This window comes from Peromyscus leucopus, chromosome 13, assembly GCF_004664715.2.
Source record: "Peromyscus leucopus breed LL Stock chromosome 13, UCI_PerLeu_2.1, whole genome shotgun sequence".
NCBI classification, from domain to species: Eukaryota; Metazoa; Chordata; class Mammalia; order Rodentia; family Cricetidae; genus Peromyscus; species Peromyscus leucopus.
Window position 1 is genome coordinate 1,605,962 of NC_051074.1, and position 20,369 is coordinate 1,626,330.

The 20,369-nt window shown below is 37.1% G+C and overlaps 1 protein-coding gene across 1 annotated transcript in view; it reads right to left on the reverse strand.

Moving 5' to 3' along the window:
• LOC114682928 (E3 ubiquitin-protein ligase TRIP12-like) overlaps window positions 1-20,369 on the reverse strand; it is a 117,890-nt gene that overhangs the window by 13,298 nt on the left and 84,223 nt on the right. The window contains 13 exon segments of the mRNA XM_028857049.2: window positions 5,042-5,140; window positions 7,177-7,333; window positions 8,360-8,541; window positions 10,633-10,784; window positions 11,328-11,455; window positions 12,039-12,238; window positions 12,896-12,969; window positions 13,272-13,429; window positions 15,864-16,015; window positions 17,310-17,501; window positions 18,168-18,309; window positions 19,298-19,472; window positions 19,636-19,736. Coding sequence (XP_028712882.1) covers window positions 5,042-5,140; window positions 7,177-7,333; window positions 8,360-8,541; window positions 10,633-10,784; window positions 11,328-11,455; window positions 12,039-12,238; window positions 12,896-12,969; window positions 13,272-13,429; window positions 15,864-16,015; window positions 17,310-17,501; window positions 18,168-18,309; window positions 19,298-19,472; window positions 19,636-19,736 — 1,912 coding nt within the window.

The following is a 20,369-nucleotide window of genomic DNA, read 5'->3' on the forward strand; positions in this document are numbered from 1 at the left end:
GTTAGTTAAGTCAGTGGCCTCTTAAGTCCAAGGGTACACTGGAACCCCCCAAGATAGTTATCATTGTCACACACCATCGCAACAATAGGGCTGGGGGAGGGGGCGGTCCTGGAGCTCCTGGTCTCCTGATCTGTTAAGTTTAAGGGACTAGGCTTTGCTATTTAAAATTAAGATTTAAAGGTGACTGTTCAGTTTACAAAGTTTCTACATGACAGCACCATTATTATCAATATGGAGTAGTGTTCACAGACTCAGCATACCTCCATGCTCTAGCAGGATCTCACCAGTTTAGTCCATAACAAAGACAAGCAATAATAAGCTTACATCACAGTTAAGATTATAATCTGACAATAATCTGCTCAAGTGACCACTCGCTTACAAACGTGTAAACAATGGATACTACACTTTTTAAAAGTCCATACTATCTTAAGAGTTGATAAAGTCTACCATATTTCCTATTTTAAAGCAGTCATTTTGCACCCTAAAAGCCCTTTCTGATTAGCTCCCACCCTTTCCACAGAAGTCCACATAAGTAAATAAGTATCACTATTTAACCACGAGTGAATGCTCCAACAGGTATCTGGTAGTTCACCTTTGGCTTTTCTTACTCCCCACAATCTAAACCAGTCACTATACAATATAAGCTCTGCCTTAAAAACATATTCTAAACTAATGATTCTCCACCAATGATGATTCATTCTCCTGAATGACCACATACACTAGTGTTCCTAACATCCTACATACCTACAGTGACATTGCCTAAGAAAAAGCTTTCTTGTTCAAAGCACAGCATATTTTTTAAACCACAGCCTAATAGCCTGTATGATCCCTACTTTCAGTATCACTGACCTTGACTGCTACTGCTCTATCCTAACTTACTAGTACCTCTAGCCACTTTGATCCCATGATAGTTGGAACACACTGCCTGAGCTTCTGCAGGGACTTGCTTTCAACTCAGATGTCACCTTAGAAGCAGATTACCATCTTACCCAACCTGTTCTATCGTCTTTAATCTTTCTTGATCACATAGTTTAAAATGGTGGGATGCACATGTGCGCACCACCTTCCAAAACTAAAGAAAACCTCCACAATGGTAGTGTAGGACCTTGTTTATTTTGATTGCTCACCATTGATTTCCAGCCACTGGAAGAATGGGAAATTTTAGACATGCAGTAACAAAGTTGTCCACAAGGTGGCGCCCTGGGGCCATTTAACTCCCTTTTTCACAAAATTATCCCAAAATAATCCTAATACTCGATTCCTTTCTCTTAAAGGGTTATTTCTAAAATAAAATGGGTTTAATTTAAAGTATTAAATCCTTTCTTTTAAAAAAGAGTATTAAATTCTACAGGTGCTAATGAATGCCTATGTCTCACCCACTAAAGCAACACAACTTCCTCCTGAGGCTGGTCAGGAGTATTCTGCCCAGACATCCACTAATGACCAGCCACTTAGTTGGTCTGGCTTTATTTCCATTTTTTTAAAGAGAGGAAAATATGATATTCCAGGAATAAAAACACAGAATAAGAGACTCCGTCTCAAACAAATTTAAAAACCAGAACAATACCACTACCACCAATTTAAATTTGAAGTAAAATGACTATTTTAAGCTAACAAACCAGCATATTTATACGCCAAGCAATGTTCTGTTTATCATATTTTAGTTTGTTAGCCATTCGAGCAAGATGGTGCTATGAATATATTTTCCCAATGAAGTTGGATTCTTTAACTTCTTTTCAGACTAGGGAAGACCCACTGAACACCATAAACTATTGGTTTCTGCACTAGCAGTTAAAATCTTAACCCTAAGCAGAGCCACTGTAAAGCTGTTCTGAACCCATATGGGTCTCATTTAATTATAACTGTTTATGTATAGTTCATGCCTGTTGTGTGTGCATGTGTGAATGAATGCATACATGTATGTGCAATCCAAGTGTTCAGGTTTCAACAGACAATGTGTGTTAGACATTTCTCTTTTCACTCTGAGTTTCAGGGAGGCTTGGTGGCAGGTACCTTTACCCACTGAGCCACCTTCACCAGCCTTAGGATTCATCCTACAATTTGAAGATGAGAGTGAAAAAAATAATCCAGCATTCAAAAAAGAAAAATACTGGAATAAGAAAATAGAAAGCATGTTTAATACAGTAAACACACCTGATGGTTCACTGCAAAGGTTTTTACAGCCTTACAAATGAGAATTTGAGTACCATACCCTGCGAGCAAAAACTACTTGGAGGGTGAGAAAAAAAATCCAAACCACTACTAAAAGGCTTATAAACTCATTACCTCCCTCTTTTTCTTTTCCATCTCCCCGCCTCCAAAATTGCACTGGCTTATGTCACTCGTCACCAAGGCCCAATACCTTGGTTCAAGTCTCATACTGCTGGAAAACGTCTCTCTCTTTCCACTAAGTCTTTGCAAGGCTTAACTCCCTGTCTAAAAGCCTCATTTGTGTGGCACCTACATCAATTACTGGCATTGCCCTTTTGCTTTTGCACCCCTGATCAGTAAGAACAGGACAGTTCTGCCATAATATGGATACACTTCTCCGGACACAAACCTCTATATATTTTTATTCTGGGGGCTATGGGCCCTTAGAGCTTTTCAAGAAAAGTTTTTTTTATAAGATTATGTTTAAGAAACTGAGTAAAAAATTAAAGCCATGACTACAATTATTTAAATAGCTACTGGTAATACTGCAGACAAAACTATTAAACTTACAGTGTGTTTACTATGATACAGTGTTCTAACTTCATACATAAACATAAGAACTTAGCTACAACTTTGAGGATGTATTTCTATTATTCACATTTTTTAACACAAGAAAACAGGAGCAAAGCAGTGCAGATCCAATGGAGTTAAAAATCACCAAGCGTTGTCTTTATACAGAAAGCCATCACTTGAATCTCTTGGCACACTGCCCTTTTTGCCTGATGAAAATCATCTCATGGGGATGGAGAGATGGCTCAGCAGTTAAAAGCACTGAAGGTTCAATTCCCAGAACCCACATGGCAAATAACTGTCTGTAACTCAAGTTCTGTGGCAAAACACCAATGCACATAAAAAATTAAAAATAAATTAAAAAAAAGAAAACCATTCTTTTTTTTTTAAGAAAGAAAGAAAAAGAGAAAGAGAGAAGGAAGGGAGGGAGGGAGGGAGGGAGGAAAAGAGAGAGAGAGAGAGAGAGAGAAAGAAAGAAAGAAAGAAAGAAAGAAAGAAAGAAAGAAAGAAAGAAAGAAAGAAAGAAAGAAAAGAAAGAAAGAAAGAAAGAAAGAAAGAAAGGGGAGGGAGGGAGGAAGGAAGAAAGAAAAAGAAAGGAAGGAAGGAGGAAAGAAGGAAAGAAAGAAAGAAAGAAAGAAAGAAAGAGAGAGAGAGAGAGAGAGAGAGAGAGAGAGAAAGAAAGAGAGAGGCAGGCAGAGAGGGAGAGAGGGAAGGTCTATATTAATGTGAAATGATCATTGAATATGAACTATAATAATAAAACACATGTATTAATGTGAAATGATCACTGAATATGAACTAAAATAATAAAACACAGGATTTAAAATCTGAGATATCATTCATGGGAAATCTTCCAATGTAAACACATGAAAGAAAAAAATTATCAACTAGACAAATGACAAGCCATTTATAAATCCAGTTAACAAAACTTTTTTTCTTTTTGGTTTTTTCAAGACAAGGTCTCTCTGTGTGTAACAGCCCCAGTTGTCCTAAAACTCAGTATGTAGACTACGCTAGTCTCAAACTCAGAGATATGCCTGCCTCTGTCTCCCAAGTGCTGGGATTAACTTAATTTATCAGTAAAGCAAAACCAAACTAAAAGATAAGAAGTCTCAGAAACTTTTCTAAAATGGCTAAGTGACCAACAACAATGCAAAAACAATGTTTTCAATAAAAGGAAAATGCTATTTCAAATCATACCAAGATTGTACTACTAACTCATTACTAATTTCAATTCTTAAAACTGAAAAACCTGGTAACACCAAGTACAGAGTAAGAACATAAAAACATTGGACTCAGAAAATAACATCACTGGGAAAGTGAAAGACCTGGTACCAACACTGATGTACAGTATGGTATTTCTTAGTAAAATTAAAATATATTACCAAACAACTTAGTTATTGAGATATATATCCAAGAGAACCACAAATGTGTTTATTAAAGAAAGACTTGGGGCATGAATGTTTTAACAATGTCACTAAGTCAAAAACTGAAAAGAATGCAAACACCCCAACTAGTGATTGACATGTATTAAGCCATCTGTGAGATAAAATGCTCAAAGAAAAATTAGAAAATTAAATTAAATTAAATTAAAACAAACCACACACAACATGAATGAGGTTCATGCGCATCGCAGAAGTGAAAAAAGAGCAACACAACAGCCACATTAATGCATGAATGCATTTATTAATGAGCTTGTAAAACTAACAAAACAACAACTTAGTAAAGTAGACCTGTGGCTGCCAGGGCAGTCTTTACAGAGGTGGATGGTCTCCACTTGCATGGTGGAGATGGCTCCACATGTCAACTCAGAGAATGCTTTTACAGTGTACACAGTATTCTGTATAAATAAACTAACTCTGAAAATGCAGCCCAAGCATTCCTCAATTACTGATTCTTAGGATAGCCTTTCATTCCATGAACATTATACAGGTATGTGCATAATTATGCCAAGAAAAAAATCCTGATTTTGACTTTGCATTTAAACCCCTGAAAAACATAGAACTTAAAACATGACATAAGCCAAGCGGCGGTGGCGAACGCCTTTAATCCCAGCACTCAGGAGGCAGAGCCAGGCAGATCTCTGTGAGTTCAAGGCCAGCCAGGTCTACAGAGCAATATCCAGGACAGGCACCAAAACTACACAGAGAAACGGTGTCTCGAAAAAACAAACAAAGCACATCATTAGAGAGAAAGCAGACCAAAGTTTTTTAAAGCTAAATTTCCCAACTACCTTTCAGAATTTCATAGTATCAATATGCACAAATGACATTTTATCAAGAGCGTAAGGTACAATGCCATCAAGAAGTCCAAAACTCACCTCATTTTCATACTGGATTTCTAACATTGCCCGTGAACTCCCAAGGTCCTGCATCACGGACTCAGCTTGTTTTAGCAGCTCCTCTCTGTTCACAGTGCGCTAACAAAGGAAATGGATGTGAAGAAATAATGCTTCAGATATCACTTACTGCAGTGCAAAATAGATTTCACTGTTAGAAAAGTACTCCTTTAAGCACATCCCTTAGGAAGGTTAAAGTGGCTGCACTGTTAAAGACATTAACCAGTCCCTGAAACTGACCAGACTCACTACCATCCGTGTCAGATTAAACAATATAAAGCTGAGAGTCCCTCTCAGGGAAAGTAAAGCTGAGCTGCACAGAAGACTCAGATGAGCTGACTTGCCAAGACTTGGAAAAGCTGAGTTGCAAAGAACATTCTCAGACAAGAAAAGCTGCAAAAAGAGACCAGCACAGTTACCTGGAAGAAACAGAACCCAACTGGAAGAGGTTTAGACCAACTGAGGAACCTGGAAAGGTCACTCTCCAAACTGCTGAGCTGCCTATACACTGTGCAGTGTGCTCCAGGTACCGAGCTTTGTCACCCAGTCTACAGTGGGCTTTGATAATGCAACTATCTTTTGAGTAATTTCTGCTTCTGTAAGTAATCCCTCACCCATAACCCTGTAAGTAACCCTAATAAAACTCATCTTCACCACATTGGACATCTGTACTTTGTTCTGTTCTGGAACTCCCTAACTGGGGTGAGAAGATATGTGTTGTGTCTCCCCAGGAAAAGTTCTGTCACACAACAAGTATTCTCTCCATGTATGAAAGAAAGCTAGATATAAGTATAATTACTGATGTAACCTGATCCATAGTTTAAGTTTAGAAAATTCAAGTCAGAGAAAAGATCTTTGCTACTTGGCCAAACAGTGATATAATTCAGGGCTCCAGCTACATAAAATCTCCTTGGGCACATTTATACTTTGATGATAGAAAAGTAGGTGTGGAGACAGGCAAGGTGTTAAACCTCTAGGCTCTGAACTGCCAAGAACAAGATGCCTCCTAATGAGATCATGAGGATGACAAAGGTCCTGCTATTTCCAAACATAGAGCACTGCTACTGATGGAAATCTTCATGAGATAAAGAAATAACATGATTTGCTGCTAAGTACAGCAACATGGGTATGTATATGTTTGTTTCTAATTACAGTCACTCCTTCTACTTTTTGTTATCCCTAACAAAATGGACTTTTGGGACTAAAAACTTGGAAGCTGTGAAACATATACATACATATATATGAAGCCGTGAAACACATACATACATACATACATACATACATACAAACAAAAGAACAGTGGAAGTCAGCTAGGCGGTGGTGCACACCTTTAATCCCAGCACTTGAGAGGCAGAGGCAGGAGGATTTCTGAGTTCAAGACCAGTCTGATCTACAGAGTGAGTTCCAGGACAGCCAGGGATACACAGAGAAACCCTGTCTGGAAAAAAACACATACATACACACACATACACATACACACACACACACACACACACACACACACACACACACACACACACACACACACACACACACACACACACACACACACACACACACAGTGCAGGTCAAAAGGCTGGAATTGGTCTCACATGAAATGGCTTTAGTACAACTGCCAGCTAACATTAGAAGCCGGGAAGATGATAAAGTCAGCAACACTGGAGCTGAATGGGACAGACTGAAACTATGCAAGGGATTCTGTTTCACTCTCTTCCAAATGGGCTGACATGCTAAGGGAGTAAAATGCATCTAATACACAGAGTCAATTTTAAAAGAGAAGCTTTTCAATATAAAAAGAAATTAAGGTGTAAGCACCATGGTAAGTAAATGAAGGATGTTATTTCAGAAATAACAGAAGACAAAATTAAAAAAAAATAACAGAAAACAGGAAATTTTACTAACGGTGATTTTTAAAAGATAGAATGATAGAGTTCAGCAATTAAGAAGAGTAACTGCTACTTGGTTCCCAGACCCTTCATCAGGCAGCTCACAACCTCCAGCTGCATATGCATAAACACTCACACAGAATCAAGTGAAAGCTGTTACTCCACAGGCATAATCAGATGCAGTATTTTAGGCTCTGCCTTTAATTTAAAAAGCTCAGCATCAATACTTACCTTTTTTCTATCCAATCTAGGTGCAACTCTGCTGTCTTGCGAATCAGACTGGTTGATTTCTGGGTTGGTATCAAGTAATCGTTGCATGGCCCGGTCCCGATCAAATGCAGTTACATAAAAAAGCATTTGTCGGGTATCAAAAGGAAAGAAAAATGGGCTATAAAAGATAAAATACATATTTATCATCTGGATGAGAATCAGAAGACATTTAAAAACCTTCAAAATCTACATTGAAAACAACTTCTGATATAATACACTATGATGTACACTTTTAACCCCAGCACTGGGGAGGCAGAGATGGGAGGATTCCAAGTTCAGCCAATCTGGTCTACATAACAAGCTCCAGGACAGCCACAACTACATAGAAGGACCCTGTTTGAACACTCAAAAAACAATTCTGAAATAGTTTTGTTGCCATGGAGTTTTACTCTGCTGCCCAGATTGTCTTTAAACAGTCCCCTTAAAACATCTCTAATGGAAGGGCTTACAGGAGTACACCATTACAACATCACACCTGGCTGTTGTTGAAATTACTAAATGTTGAGCAATCATGTATTCTACATGCCTTTCCACATGAAATCAACAACTGTCTATTCACAATCACCTTAAAAGCTTTTTGAAAAGCTTTGTGGATATACAAGCCCTCATGCCTTAGAAGATCAACAACATTCCAGACTCTAAATACAAAAGTTAATAGCTTTAGTACTTCATGATAAGCATCACAGGCTTAGCATTTAAAAAAAAAAAAAAAAAAAATCACTGTCAAGAACAAGCTCCTTGTTTTCAAAGAATGAATCCTACAGCCAAGACACTTCCTACAATGACTTTAAGAGTTTGATTTTATTTTCATTTTTGAGAAAAGCTTTTGAAATGTCCACCTGAATCTGTTTCTTACAATATGGCAGCATGTAGAGGATATGGTGAATCCAAGTGAAAAACCTTAATTTCTAACTTATGTTTACCATAACTAATAATAGGCCTATAGTATTTAGTTCAAAAACAGCTCAGAAAACCAAGTAGTCACATCTCTGGAGTATCACTTTTAGGAAGGCACGGATTTTATGATCCTCAGTCAAATATCTTTCAGTGGTTTTGCCAAGTTGTCAACAAATACTACAATATTGGTAAAGATATGAACAAGTCAACTACAACAATTCTATCACAAATCAAAAAAGACCAACACCATGCTAACATTTACAAGTTTATCGAAGGGACTGTCTTACCAGGTTTTCCTAGCTCAGTGAGCCATGTTGGGATGTTTCCTGTCATGATTACTAGAGGATCTTGAAGCTGCCTATTCGCTTTTGCTGTTAACTTACTGTTAATAAATTCACTAGTTGGAATAATCTCCTTGCACATCGCATTCTGTAAATTTGAAAAAAAAATTAAAAATGTCTTCCTTTATCCATCAGTCAGTCAGTCTGTAGATTTCACCTATGTTTTTACATGCAATATCCAGTCCCTCAATGCTATTTCCCATTTCTGAAACATCTTATATCCAAACCTCATGAAGCTGTTTCCTTCACTCTTCCCCATACTATACAAATAAGAAATGAGGTATGCAACCGTTTACTCATGAAGAAATGAGTGCTGGCTAGATTTATGTCAACTTGACACAAGGGAAACCTCAACTTGCTTTTGGTCACAGTATTTCATCCCAGCAACAGAAACCCTATCTAGGACAGAAATTGGTACTGGGGCTATGAGGTATTGCTGTGACAGACCTTGACTATGTTATGTTGTCTTTTGGAGGACTATGGAAGCATCTTTGACCTTTGGGCTGGAAAAGTTAGTGAACATTCAAACCTCAGTAAACTGTGCTGTGGGAATGTGGAGGATAAGGATGTTGTGTTATACAGAGGATGGAAGTCTGGCTTGTGAAGTTCCAGAGGAAGTTTTGGGAGACACTTCATTATCTATCATTATCAGGGCCACTACATATTTTGAATTTAAGAGCCTCTGGCTCTTGTCAGCAAGAGCTCAAGACTCAGCTTTGACTAACAAGAGACCAGCACCACTGAAGTGAAACCTTTGTGTTACTGGGACAACTGACGCTGGTCTGCTGGAGGTGAGAAATAAGCAGTAGTTAAAAAGAAACTAGCGTCATTGAGGTGAAATCTTCTGGAAGTGTTTCCTCAGTCAGAACACAAAAGCTGTGTTCCAGAGGTGACCAAAGTTTTATCTTGAGCTGGCAGCTGAACTTGGTGGTGTATGAGTCACCTAGGTGGTACTATTTTGAACTCATGAAAAGCAGGTGAGGTTTCACGCTGTGGGGCTGTGGGGCATGGCTCAAGTCACTGAAGAGAATTGAGCCCAGGCGAGGCTGCTGGTTAAAGTGCAGCCCAGTTGCAAAAGACCTCAGCATTTTGGAGATGCCAGTACCATGGGATGATCACCAAGGAAAGCAGCAGAAATGAACTGGATCTCAGAAGACAAGCAGTATGCCTGGTAGAGGAAGCTAGAGAAGTGACCCAATTCCCTTGGATGAACCATAAGAGTGAATGAATCCCAGATATTAAAAATTGGGTTATTTACACTCTTAGAGTTCAGTTTTGCTTTGCTCAGATTGTGGCTGTGCCCTGGTTATTCCTTCTTTAAAAAAAGAAAAGTATTTAACTTAATTTTGATTTTTGCAGTAGCCTACAATTGAGACTTTGAACTTTTAAGAGATTTTGAATTTTTAAAGAGAATGGATTTTTTTAAAAAAACTGTGGAACTTTATGTTTTATATTCTGATAATATTAACATGTGAGCTTGAGGATGAATAAGAAAAAAGACCGTGGTTTAATAGTGATACGCTTGTGTGTCAAGTTGACACAGGATCAACTGTGCTGGCTAGTTTTATGTCAAGTTGACATAAGCTATGTATACTCATTTGCGATGAAGAAGCCTCAATTGAGAAATGCTTCCATAAGACTGGGCTGCAGGCAAGCCTGCAGGGTATTTCTTAGTGATTAATGTGGAGACACAGTCCATCATGGGTTTGGGCACCACAAGGCTGGTGGTCCTAGATTTTATGAAACAGTAGGCTGAGCAAGCCACCATTAAGAACAAGCCAGTAAACAGCACTCTTAAATGTCTCTGTATCATCTGCTGTCTCCTCCAGGTTCCTGACTTGCTTGAGTTCCTGCCTGGACATCGTTCAGTGATAAACAGTGATGTGGAAGTGTAAGCCAAATAAACCCTTTTCTATGCAACTTGGTTTTGGTCATAGTATTTCATCGCAGTGATAGAAACCCTAACTAGAACAAAATGTTTGGGTTTTTGTTGTTGTTGTTGTTGTTGTTGTTGTTGTTGTTTTTAAACGACTTAATCCAAGAATATTAAGTTCCACAAAATGAGTTCATTGTGTACTTTTAGTGAATCACTGTTTCTATTTCTAGTATAATAGAACATTCATTTGCTAAACAGAAAGCTATATGGTGACACAGGATTTCATGAACAGACATTACTCACATCATACAAGTAATACCAGTATCGACTGATGGCGTGTAAAACTCTTAAAAGAAGGATCACATCTAAGGATGGGTCTTCAAAGGTGATATTTTCAGGTGGTGTGGGAATGAGGTAAACTTCTAAAGGATTTGCTACTGACGGGCACACTCCATCTAAAGGATAAAGCAAGTTTCAGTTTTGATCAAAGTAGCAATAGTTAAACCTTCAGACCCAGAGTCATCTTTACCATCTGAAGCTGTGTCACGTTTAACTTCTTGGTATCTCAATGCTATCAAACATTTCTTCCCTTTTAACCTTGTGCACAGTAACACACAGGCATATAAAATGTTCAAGTTCCCCTGAACACACATACCCAAACAACAGTAGAAAAATAACTCCTCTGCATTCCTTTCTTGTGTAAAGACACACTGTACCAGTCCTAAGAGGTTAAGAGCCAATCTGTTTGTTGGTGACCAAAGAAAGCCATCAACATCAACAGTCCTCCTAGTCTATGTTCCAGTTTTAATTTTATAGAGACTTAATTCTTGTTTACTAGACATTAAAGTCAAAGACTTAACTAAAAGCAATCACACTATAGTAATTTATATCTTAATTATACCCAAAGCTTTCTGGAGCTCTACATCAGTTTTAAAAAGCAGGAATACAGAGAAGCCAGGCCCTGATGACAGTCTGCTTCCCTCAGCATGCCATCTTACCATGCCATAACTCATCGTGCTTCTTTGCATTTCTGGGAGAAGTTTTTGTTGGAGCTGTTTGGGCTCTCCCCCTTTTGCCACCAACACAATCTTTACTGCTTTCTTCATCCTCTCTCACAGGTTTGTACCTAAGGGGATAAGACAGTATGAAAATCAAATATAGATTTTTAAAAGTGCAAACTGTTGAATAAAGCTAATGTCTAAGTCACAGAATTCCTAAGAGTTCCTGGAATCCAACCTCTCCCTCCCCATTTGTATTCAGAGTTACCAAGCATTTGAAAGAACAGTAATAAATAAACAAATAAACAAACACAATAAATAAATAAAAAACATAAATACATAAACAAACAAACAAACAGTAAATAAGCAAGTAAGTCTTCCCAGGGCTTTTACTTTGGGAAATGGTTCTCTTAAAGGCAGCATAGGAAGCTGTATTCAAATGCCACAGATTATAATCTAATACCACACCACTTTGACTCCATTAAAAGACCTGAAATGAATCAAAAAGCAGATTACTGCCTTTAAACATGCTTTCCAGTAGATAGAATCAGGAAGTAATGTTCATATACATATATGCATAATTAAATATTTGAAAGGCTTTTCATAGTTAAAATATAAGTTAGGTTCTCCCTCTCCTCACAGAATTGGGCCATAACTTTAAGATGAATTCCAAAATTCACATACTACTAAGAGAAACCAGTTCAGACTTGCCATATTGTATGAGTCTTTGTCCAAATACCAGCTCTTCCCAGAGGATTGCTCTCATCATCAGTAGATTCCCTTTCATCTTCAGCCTGGACACTGAACTGCCGCACTGCCTGATACACAGTCATGTTATATGGTAGTAAATGTTCTCCAATATAAAACTGTAGCCTGTGCCTTACATTTCCTGAATTTAAAAACTGAGCAGCCTGAATAAAGCAAAGAAAGGTCCATATAAGTCAAAGTACTGACATCTGTAATTAGACAAGACATATCTGCTGGGGAAACAAGCCAAGACCTATGGTTGATGTTTGAAACTACATTTCCTCCTGAAGCTCATATATTCTGATTATCATTTAAATGAAATGCTTTAAAGACAGAAGTGCTCAGAGACTGAACTTTTTGTTTCAAGTACGAGGATACTTAACATATACATAGGGATGGGAACCAAGTCTAGACAATTCATATTTTGCATACACATCTTTGAAGACAACTGAATACTGGTATGGTTAGTGTAACTCGCTACCACTTTTTTTTTTTTTACAACCTATCACTTACAGGCAAATGTGAATTTTGCACATGTAACATCCAGTTGACTTCAGATTTTGAATTCAACTTATATTAGTCTATTTTTTCCTCTACATATACGATTACAAAATATTTCAATTTATAAGCAGGTGCAATAGGAAATTAATAACTAACAAATTAATCACATAAATGCACTAAAATAAGTCATTACTAAAATAATTCATTTCTGTGATTTTTCCAATAGTGATTGATGAGGGCACCATTTGAACCTGGGAAAGCTAAATCACAGATATAGCATGATGAGTATACACTACAACCTGGTGTGAAAAGTACCTTACCAGAGACTCATCTATTTCCTCATCTGATCCATCATCATCACTGTCTTCATCGTCTTCTCTTACTCTTCCATACCCTAAGTACCAAAAAAGTCCAAAAAGATAGTTATCTAGGAATATTAGGTGTCAGATGGAAGAGTATATACATTGGTTAAATGGGTGTTCTCTTTAGAAAGATATTTTGCATTCTGATCTATGAGGAAGAAAGCTAAAAAATTCTGAAACACAAAACACTCTGCCTATTAAGTAACTGCAACATAAGCCTATTTATTTCTGGTAGGAGCAGAGATTCCTACTACCTCAGGTTTATCAGTACCAGAATCTACCCTTTAATGCTAATTTCATAACCATACAAGTAAAGTACATAGGAAGAAAATACCTCTAACCACAAGGTATCTTTCAATAGCTTGCACCAGAGCCAGGGGATCAATCTTAACAGGCCCGCCTTTCCACTGCTTCACATTTGCACAGTCTGGGTGTCTTTGTAACTGACATTTTAACTGATGTGTGTTGAAAAATTTTAAAGCTTGTGATCCTCTGTTGAGAGAAAAGCTCAAGATAATTGAGAAAAAAGGTTATTCTATTATTTTCAGTCAACATATATTTAACTAAAAAGGTAACAAAAACTTCATTTCTTATGGTACAAAGCACTTAAAGATTTAACAACAAATCAAACAATTAAATACAAGTTATTATAAATTAACAATTAACTGTGTGTTTTCAAGCATATGAAAGTATGAAATGAACATGACCTCTGGCCACTCTCATGCCTACCAGATCATTTCTCTGGAATAAGAACTCTTCAATTATCTAAGCACACTCACTTCTGTAGTATTTTGTCCTTCCCTACTAAATTCTATTTGAAAAACAAGGGGAAAAGAATCCTTTATTTTTTTGCTACTACTTTATATTTCACTTATAAAAATAAAAACATGAATAATAATATAAAAATAAAAACTAACCTTCAAATTTACTTTGTTACACACTTTTAAATGAATAGCTACATCGGGTTAGTAACTGTTTCCTTTTAAAAGTTCTGACAAGTATCAGATATAGTCAAACTTACATTGTGGCTAATTACACAACACCACAAAGCGTGTAAATATTAAGCAAGCATAGATCACATAAACTCGGACAAAAGTGGAAAGCTGTAGTGGGTAGCTATTCCAGCTTAGACCGGAAGTTCCAACCCCCATTGAGGCTTCAGGATGCTGAAGACCTGAGTTTGGGATGCAGGGACTCTCTCTGTGACTGGATCGGGGAGGTAGATGAGCAGAGTTCTCCAGAGAACACTGCCGGACAGCACTACACACATTTCTCGGATCCTTCACTTGTAAGATACCCCACAAAATAAACCTCCCTTTTACATGGAGTGGCCATAATAATTTCACCAATAGAAAGCCTCATGGCTTTTTGTTCAGGTTTATGATTTTGAAACTCAAATAGCCAGGCTAGATCTAAATTCCAAGGTCCTATTCTGCCTACTTCTTATAGCTATTCTTCCCCCCCCACCCCCCCCCACCCCCGACAGGGTTTCTCTGTGTAGTTTTGCGCCTTTCCTAGAACTTGCTTTGGAGACTAGGCTTGCCTTGAACTCACAGAGATCTGCCTGCCTCTGCCTCCCAAGTGCTGGGACTAAAGGCGTGCGCCACCACCGCCCGGCTTATAGCTATTCATTTAAAAGGATGTAGCAAAGTAAAAACTGAAGATTTTTATTTTTGTATTATTTTGCTTTTATTTATAAGTGAAATCTAAAGTAAAAAAACAAATCCACCTTCCTTGGTTTTTAAATAGGACTGCAGGTATGCCACCATGTTTGGTGATATCCTTTTTCTTCATTACTATCCCAAGATAGTATAACGCTATATAGCACAATATGGAGAAAACAACTTCAGCCACACTATGGATAACATTATCTACATGACTATAAATACTGTTTTGATTCAAATTTTTAAAAATGTTTTTAAACCCATGAAAACATGGGTTTTAAAATAAAAATAATTTATATTAGATTTTTTTCAACGAAGCTTCAACAATTCCCTAACACATTAATTTTATCTTTCTACAACAACTTATAAGTCCTTAAAACCAGTAAGAATAAAACAAATTTTTACTAAAAGTCAAACTTCAATAAGACCACTTACATGCTAAAACCCATTAAAATACAGTTATAACCACTTATCACATGAAGTCACATTTTATTGTGACTATTTTATTGCCCACATACAAAAAAATTACTGGACCAGGCAGTGGTGGCGTTCGCCTTTAATCCCAGCACTAGGGAGAAAGGCAGGCAGACCTCTGTGAGTTTGGGGCCAATCTGGTCTACAAAGTGATTTCCAGGACAGCCAGAGCTGTTACAAATAAATAAACAAATGCCCGGGCAGTGGTGGCACACGCCTTTAATCCCAGCACTTGGGAGGCAGAGCCAGGCGGATCTCTTTGAATTCCAGGCTGTCCTAGTCTACAGAGCGAGATCCAGGACAGGCACCAAAACAACACAGAGAAACCCTGTCTCTAAAAAAAATCAAAAATAAATAAATAAATAAATGGATGAATGAATGAATGAATGAAAATAAAGAAGTTGGAAAAACATTACATATTAAAACATACCAATATAGAAAAACTAAAAATGTGTATCAAATATTGTCAACCCCGTCACTGATTTACCTACTTGAAAAATGCTAGTTGTTAAAAATACATGGTATGAGCTAAGGGTAGTGTCACATGTCTAATCCCAGCACTTGGGAGGGAGAGGCAGGCAGATCTCTTTTTAAGGCCAGCCTGGTCTAAGGAGTTCTAGGACAACCAAGACAGCACAGAAAAATCCAGTCTTAAAAAAACAATAAGTAAATAAACTAAAAATAAACACATGGCATGATCTTACCAAGACCTTACTACCAGGCCTTTCACCATGCTTTCCTTCAACAATTCTGGTGGCAAGTGGACATACCCAGGCAATGGTCCTTACCTGCCGCCAGCCCCATTTCCACTAGGGAAATCGTGCACTTTGACTGGAAATTGTTCCATTTGGCTGAGACAGTTGTTCATCTTGTGAACTAGTGCCAATAAAGGCGCATGGCCCACTGGTTCTACTCTTCCAATGGGCTCTTCTCCAGGAAGCTAGAGTTATAAATAAACCATCATTAAACATAGCTTTTTGAAAAGTCAGCACTCCACAGCAAAAACATTTTAATAAGTTTCATAAATGGAAATTTATCTATTACTTTTGTTATCTTTTAAAGTAGACTTCATTAGGACAATGTTTCCAAGTAAGTTATTTTATTTTATGTGCATCGATTAGTGTTTTGCCTGCATATATGTCTGAGTAAGGGCATTGGAACCCTGGAACTGGAATTACAGACAGTTCTAAGCTGCCATGTGGTACTGGGAATTGAACCTGGTACTCTGGAAGAGCAGACAGTGCTCTTAACCAATGAGCCATATCTGCAGCCCCATATTATACACATAATCTTAAGCAAGATATAAAATACTTGGTATATCCCACACTTGCATTGACATGCATGTGAAAATAAGATTTAAAACAAAACAACAAAATCTAACAATACCATTTCTGCCTTTGGTAGTGTTTAAAAATACCTTAAAACACTTAAAAGCGGCATGGTTAAGTAGTTTTGATAATAAGCAGTAATCATTAAGCTCATTACACACCAAATATGCAGAAAACAACTTCCTGAGTTATGACTTCTTTAAAGCAGTTGTAACAGGACTAATCAACAGTAGTTAGCTCTATTCTCACCTACTAGGGGCAAAGGAAAAAATGGGAACAAGCCTACAGACCCTGCCCTTGTAATCTATATTAAAGATTGGTTGTTAAGCATCTTTTATGGACAAAATGGAAACTTTATCTTCCTATCATAACCTCAGAAAATATTAATAAATATTAAGAAGTGTTGCTACTATTAAGGGCTTATCTTGTAGGGGGAGGAGAAAAACTGGACAAAGCTGATGTGGCTTCATGTCACTAGTGGTTGGGAAAAGGGTATTTGGTGTGGTTTTTTTTTTTGTTGTTGTTGTTGTTTTGTTTTGTTTTGTTTTTTCTTTTTAAATACTATCCAGGCTAGTCTAGAACTCACTACATACCTGAGGATTATCATTCTGCCTTGCCCTTTGAGTGCTTAGATCTCAATTATGGGATTCATGTTTGGTTTCATTTTTACTTTCTATTTTATGACAAACAAAAACATAAAGAAGCCAAGCATGGTAACTCATACCTTTAACCCCAGCACCTGAGAAACAGAGGCAAGTAGATTTCTGAATTCCAGGCTAGGCTCATCTATATAGTAAAACTTTGTCAATAAATAAATGTCAAAGGAATCTAACTGAGTAGGCAACAAACAGGACACAAATGTATGCACTAGCTAGTACCAAGACATCATGACCATTATTAACTTACTGGAGAAGAAAAAAAGACATGTAGGAATCGCTTTAATCGGATCTCTCTGCTGACAGCATCCTTTTCACTTTTAGATGTCAAATACAGCAACAGCTGTTTCACAAATCCACTATGTTGAATTTCAAATGATGAAACATCTGACTCAGAGACTATGCTACGGATTTCTACAAGGCACTCAGCTCCACCGTCCACCTGAAAGAGTGGAGAATTCCCCAATAACAATCAAAATATATATTCAATGGCTTTTAAAAACAAACAAAGAAACACCAGCCAGCCAAAAGCCCTATGAGCTCAAATACAACCTGGCAGGCAAGATGGTCCACTGGTACAATAGTGGCTAATTCTCTGCTGAGATCTGAAGCCCACTGCACTAGAGAGAATTCATTCCTAGTACTATAAACCTGGTTAAAAATCCAATGGAGGTCAAAAGACCTACTACTGTTATGAATAAGTAATAATGAAGATCATGACTTTGTACAATTAATATTTTAATAAAGTTTTCAAACTGGAGTAAGGCTCTTTTAGAAAGCCAGATTAAAATGATAAAACATGACATTGCTTTAAGAAACTTAAAATATTTATGAAATAGCTTAGAAAACAAGAACAGTACATTAAAAAAAAGAAACAGATGAAATGGTCATGATAAAGCTTCAAGCTTTTACGAGTAATATGATGGTTGGAGATGGTTATAAGGAATTATAAAGACATTCTTAAGCATTCTGAAATTTTATCATTTGTCAAGAATAGGAAACACAAAGAATGGAAAGCAATGGCTAGTCAAGAGACAAGGAGCAAAAGAAATTAGTTGTAGAAACTAATGTTTCTATCTACCAGCAAACAAGATGCACTGCACAGTACCTGGAGGTTGAGTTGTTCAGTTGCAGCACAAAGTCTCTGAAGTACATTCAAGGCAGGGTTGCTTCCATCCATATTCTCAGAACTAAAATAACGCTCAACAAATTTATGTGCCTGCTCCTTAATCCAACCTTTAATTTTTTCTCTAAAATGAGAAGAAAGGAAATATTGTCTTTGTGTAGGTATGAAAAAAAAAAATCTACATTGAAAGTTAGATTAGACCTAAAAGATTATTTCAGCAGGTTAAGGTTCTTGCCAGAATGACCTGAGTTCAATCCCCAGGATCCATCCACATGGTGGGAATAACGAACTTCTACAAGTTGTTTACTGATCTATGATCAACTGGTCTGTGATCATTACTATAATTCAGAGTAAGTAAATTTAGCTTCATTCTGAAAACAATTTATGTATAGATTTATAGGTTTATTTATAAATTAATCTATAGAATTGCTTAGGTACAAAGAATATATTTCAGGTCATCACATGAACAGTAACAAGATGTTTATATGCAAATGCAAATATACATAAGCATGTAAGCAGGCTGATTAAATTATAAACTTTAAAAATACATTTGCTTATTCTTCATAATTTAGAGAATCAGCAGCCAATACAATATTAAAAGTTATTAAAATAAAAAAGTTATCTTTAAAATAAAATACTACTGGAAAATACTGGATCTTTTTTATAGAGGAAGTACTCTATACAGGTACTCTACATCACCATCAAGTGCCTTCCCAAGAAAGGCATTGCCATATGATCCATACACTGGTGAGAAATTTAGTATCTGACATAGATCCAAGTACTTTTTAAAAAAGAGCTGCTCTCAGCTACCAATCTTCAAATTCCATTAAATAGGTAAAGAATTTTCACTAGAATATATAAACATGAAATACAAGCATAATCCAGTGAAAGGTTTCACATAGAATAAAACTAACCAGAGCTTTCAAGTAGTTATATTATTGCTGTGGTTTTTATATGCAAGGAATAGGGATGGAACCATAGGCAAGCCTTGAGCTACATACATCTTTGACTTGAGAACAAATCGAACCAAGTGTGATGAATGTGCTCAATACAATTATATTGAGACCTTTCAGATGAAGGACTCCCACCCCCAATCCCAGCACACACTCCACCTGTTATTGGATATGGTGTCTTTTGAGGCTGCCCTGGCAAGACCACTAACTCCCGCAGTTCGTGCTGGCTCAATGTTGTTGCTGTTGGACTGTGCGCTTAACCTTCCCCATGTTTTTGGATTCAAGCTTGCCAGGAAGGAAGATTTAGGTGACTGAGTAGTGGTAGGGCTTTTAGCTATAAACAGAAAAGAATTACATTCAAATCATGTCAACAGAAGTGAAGAAAAATCAACAAATACTTCAGTCTTAATACAGGAATTAAGAGTACCAAATCATGATGAGGACACTTATTTGATCACCTCCTCCTCCATTTCCCACCACTTTATCAAAGGACTCACCTTGATTGTCTACTTTGTCATCATCTCTTGGAGGTGAGTACTTAGGCCTCCTTGGCCCTCGTTTTGGCAGTCGTTTTCTCTTGAGAACGTCACTCAATCGACTGTTGCATGGAAGAACAATGGAGGAGGTTAGCAATTACCAATGAAGAACCCAGCTAAGATAGAGGACAGTACCATGAATGAAAATATCACAATAATTTTCAATGAGTGATTTAATATGGAGTCTGTAACAGTCATATTCTATAGGAGGTAGAAAATTTAAATTACTAACTGCTAAAATTAATAATAATAAAGGCTTAATTTTCTTCATATCCAACTTTAAGAATATAACACATTAAACAAAAATACAAAGAACTGGCTAAAAAAAAAAATCAAATGAAATCAAACTTGAGTATATTTCTTCCCTAAGCTAACTTGCAACAGAATATACATGGGATTCAATGTTCATACTGTAAAAGTATTCTAACTACTTTTAGTATCATGCCCAAAAAGCATAATGAAGGCAAAAACATCATAAATATATTCATTCTGTTGAACTTGTAGCCTTTTGTTTGTTTTTTTTTCGAGACATGGTTTCTCTGTGTAGTTTTGGTGCGTGTCCTGGATCTCGCTCTGTAGACCAGGCTGGCCTTGAACTCAGAGATACCCCTGGCTGCACCATCACCGCCTAGCTTTTTATCATGTTTTGTTTGGTTGTTGAGACAGTGTTTCCAAATTACCTCATGTAGGACCTC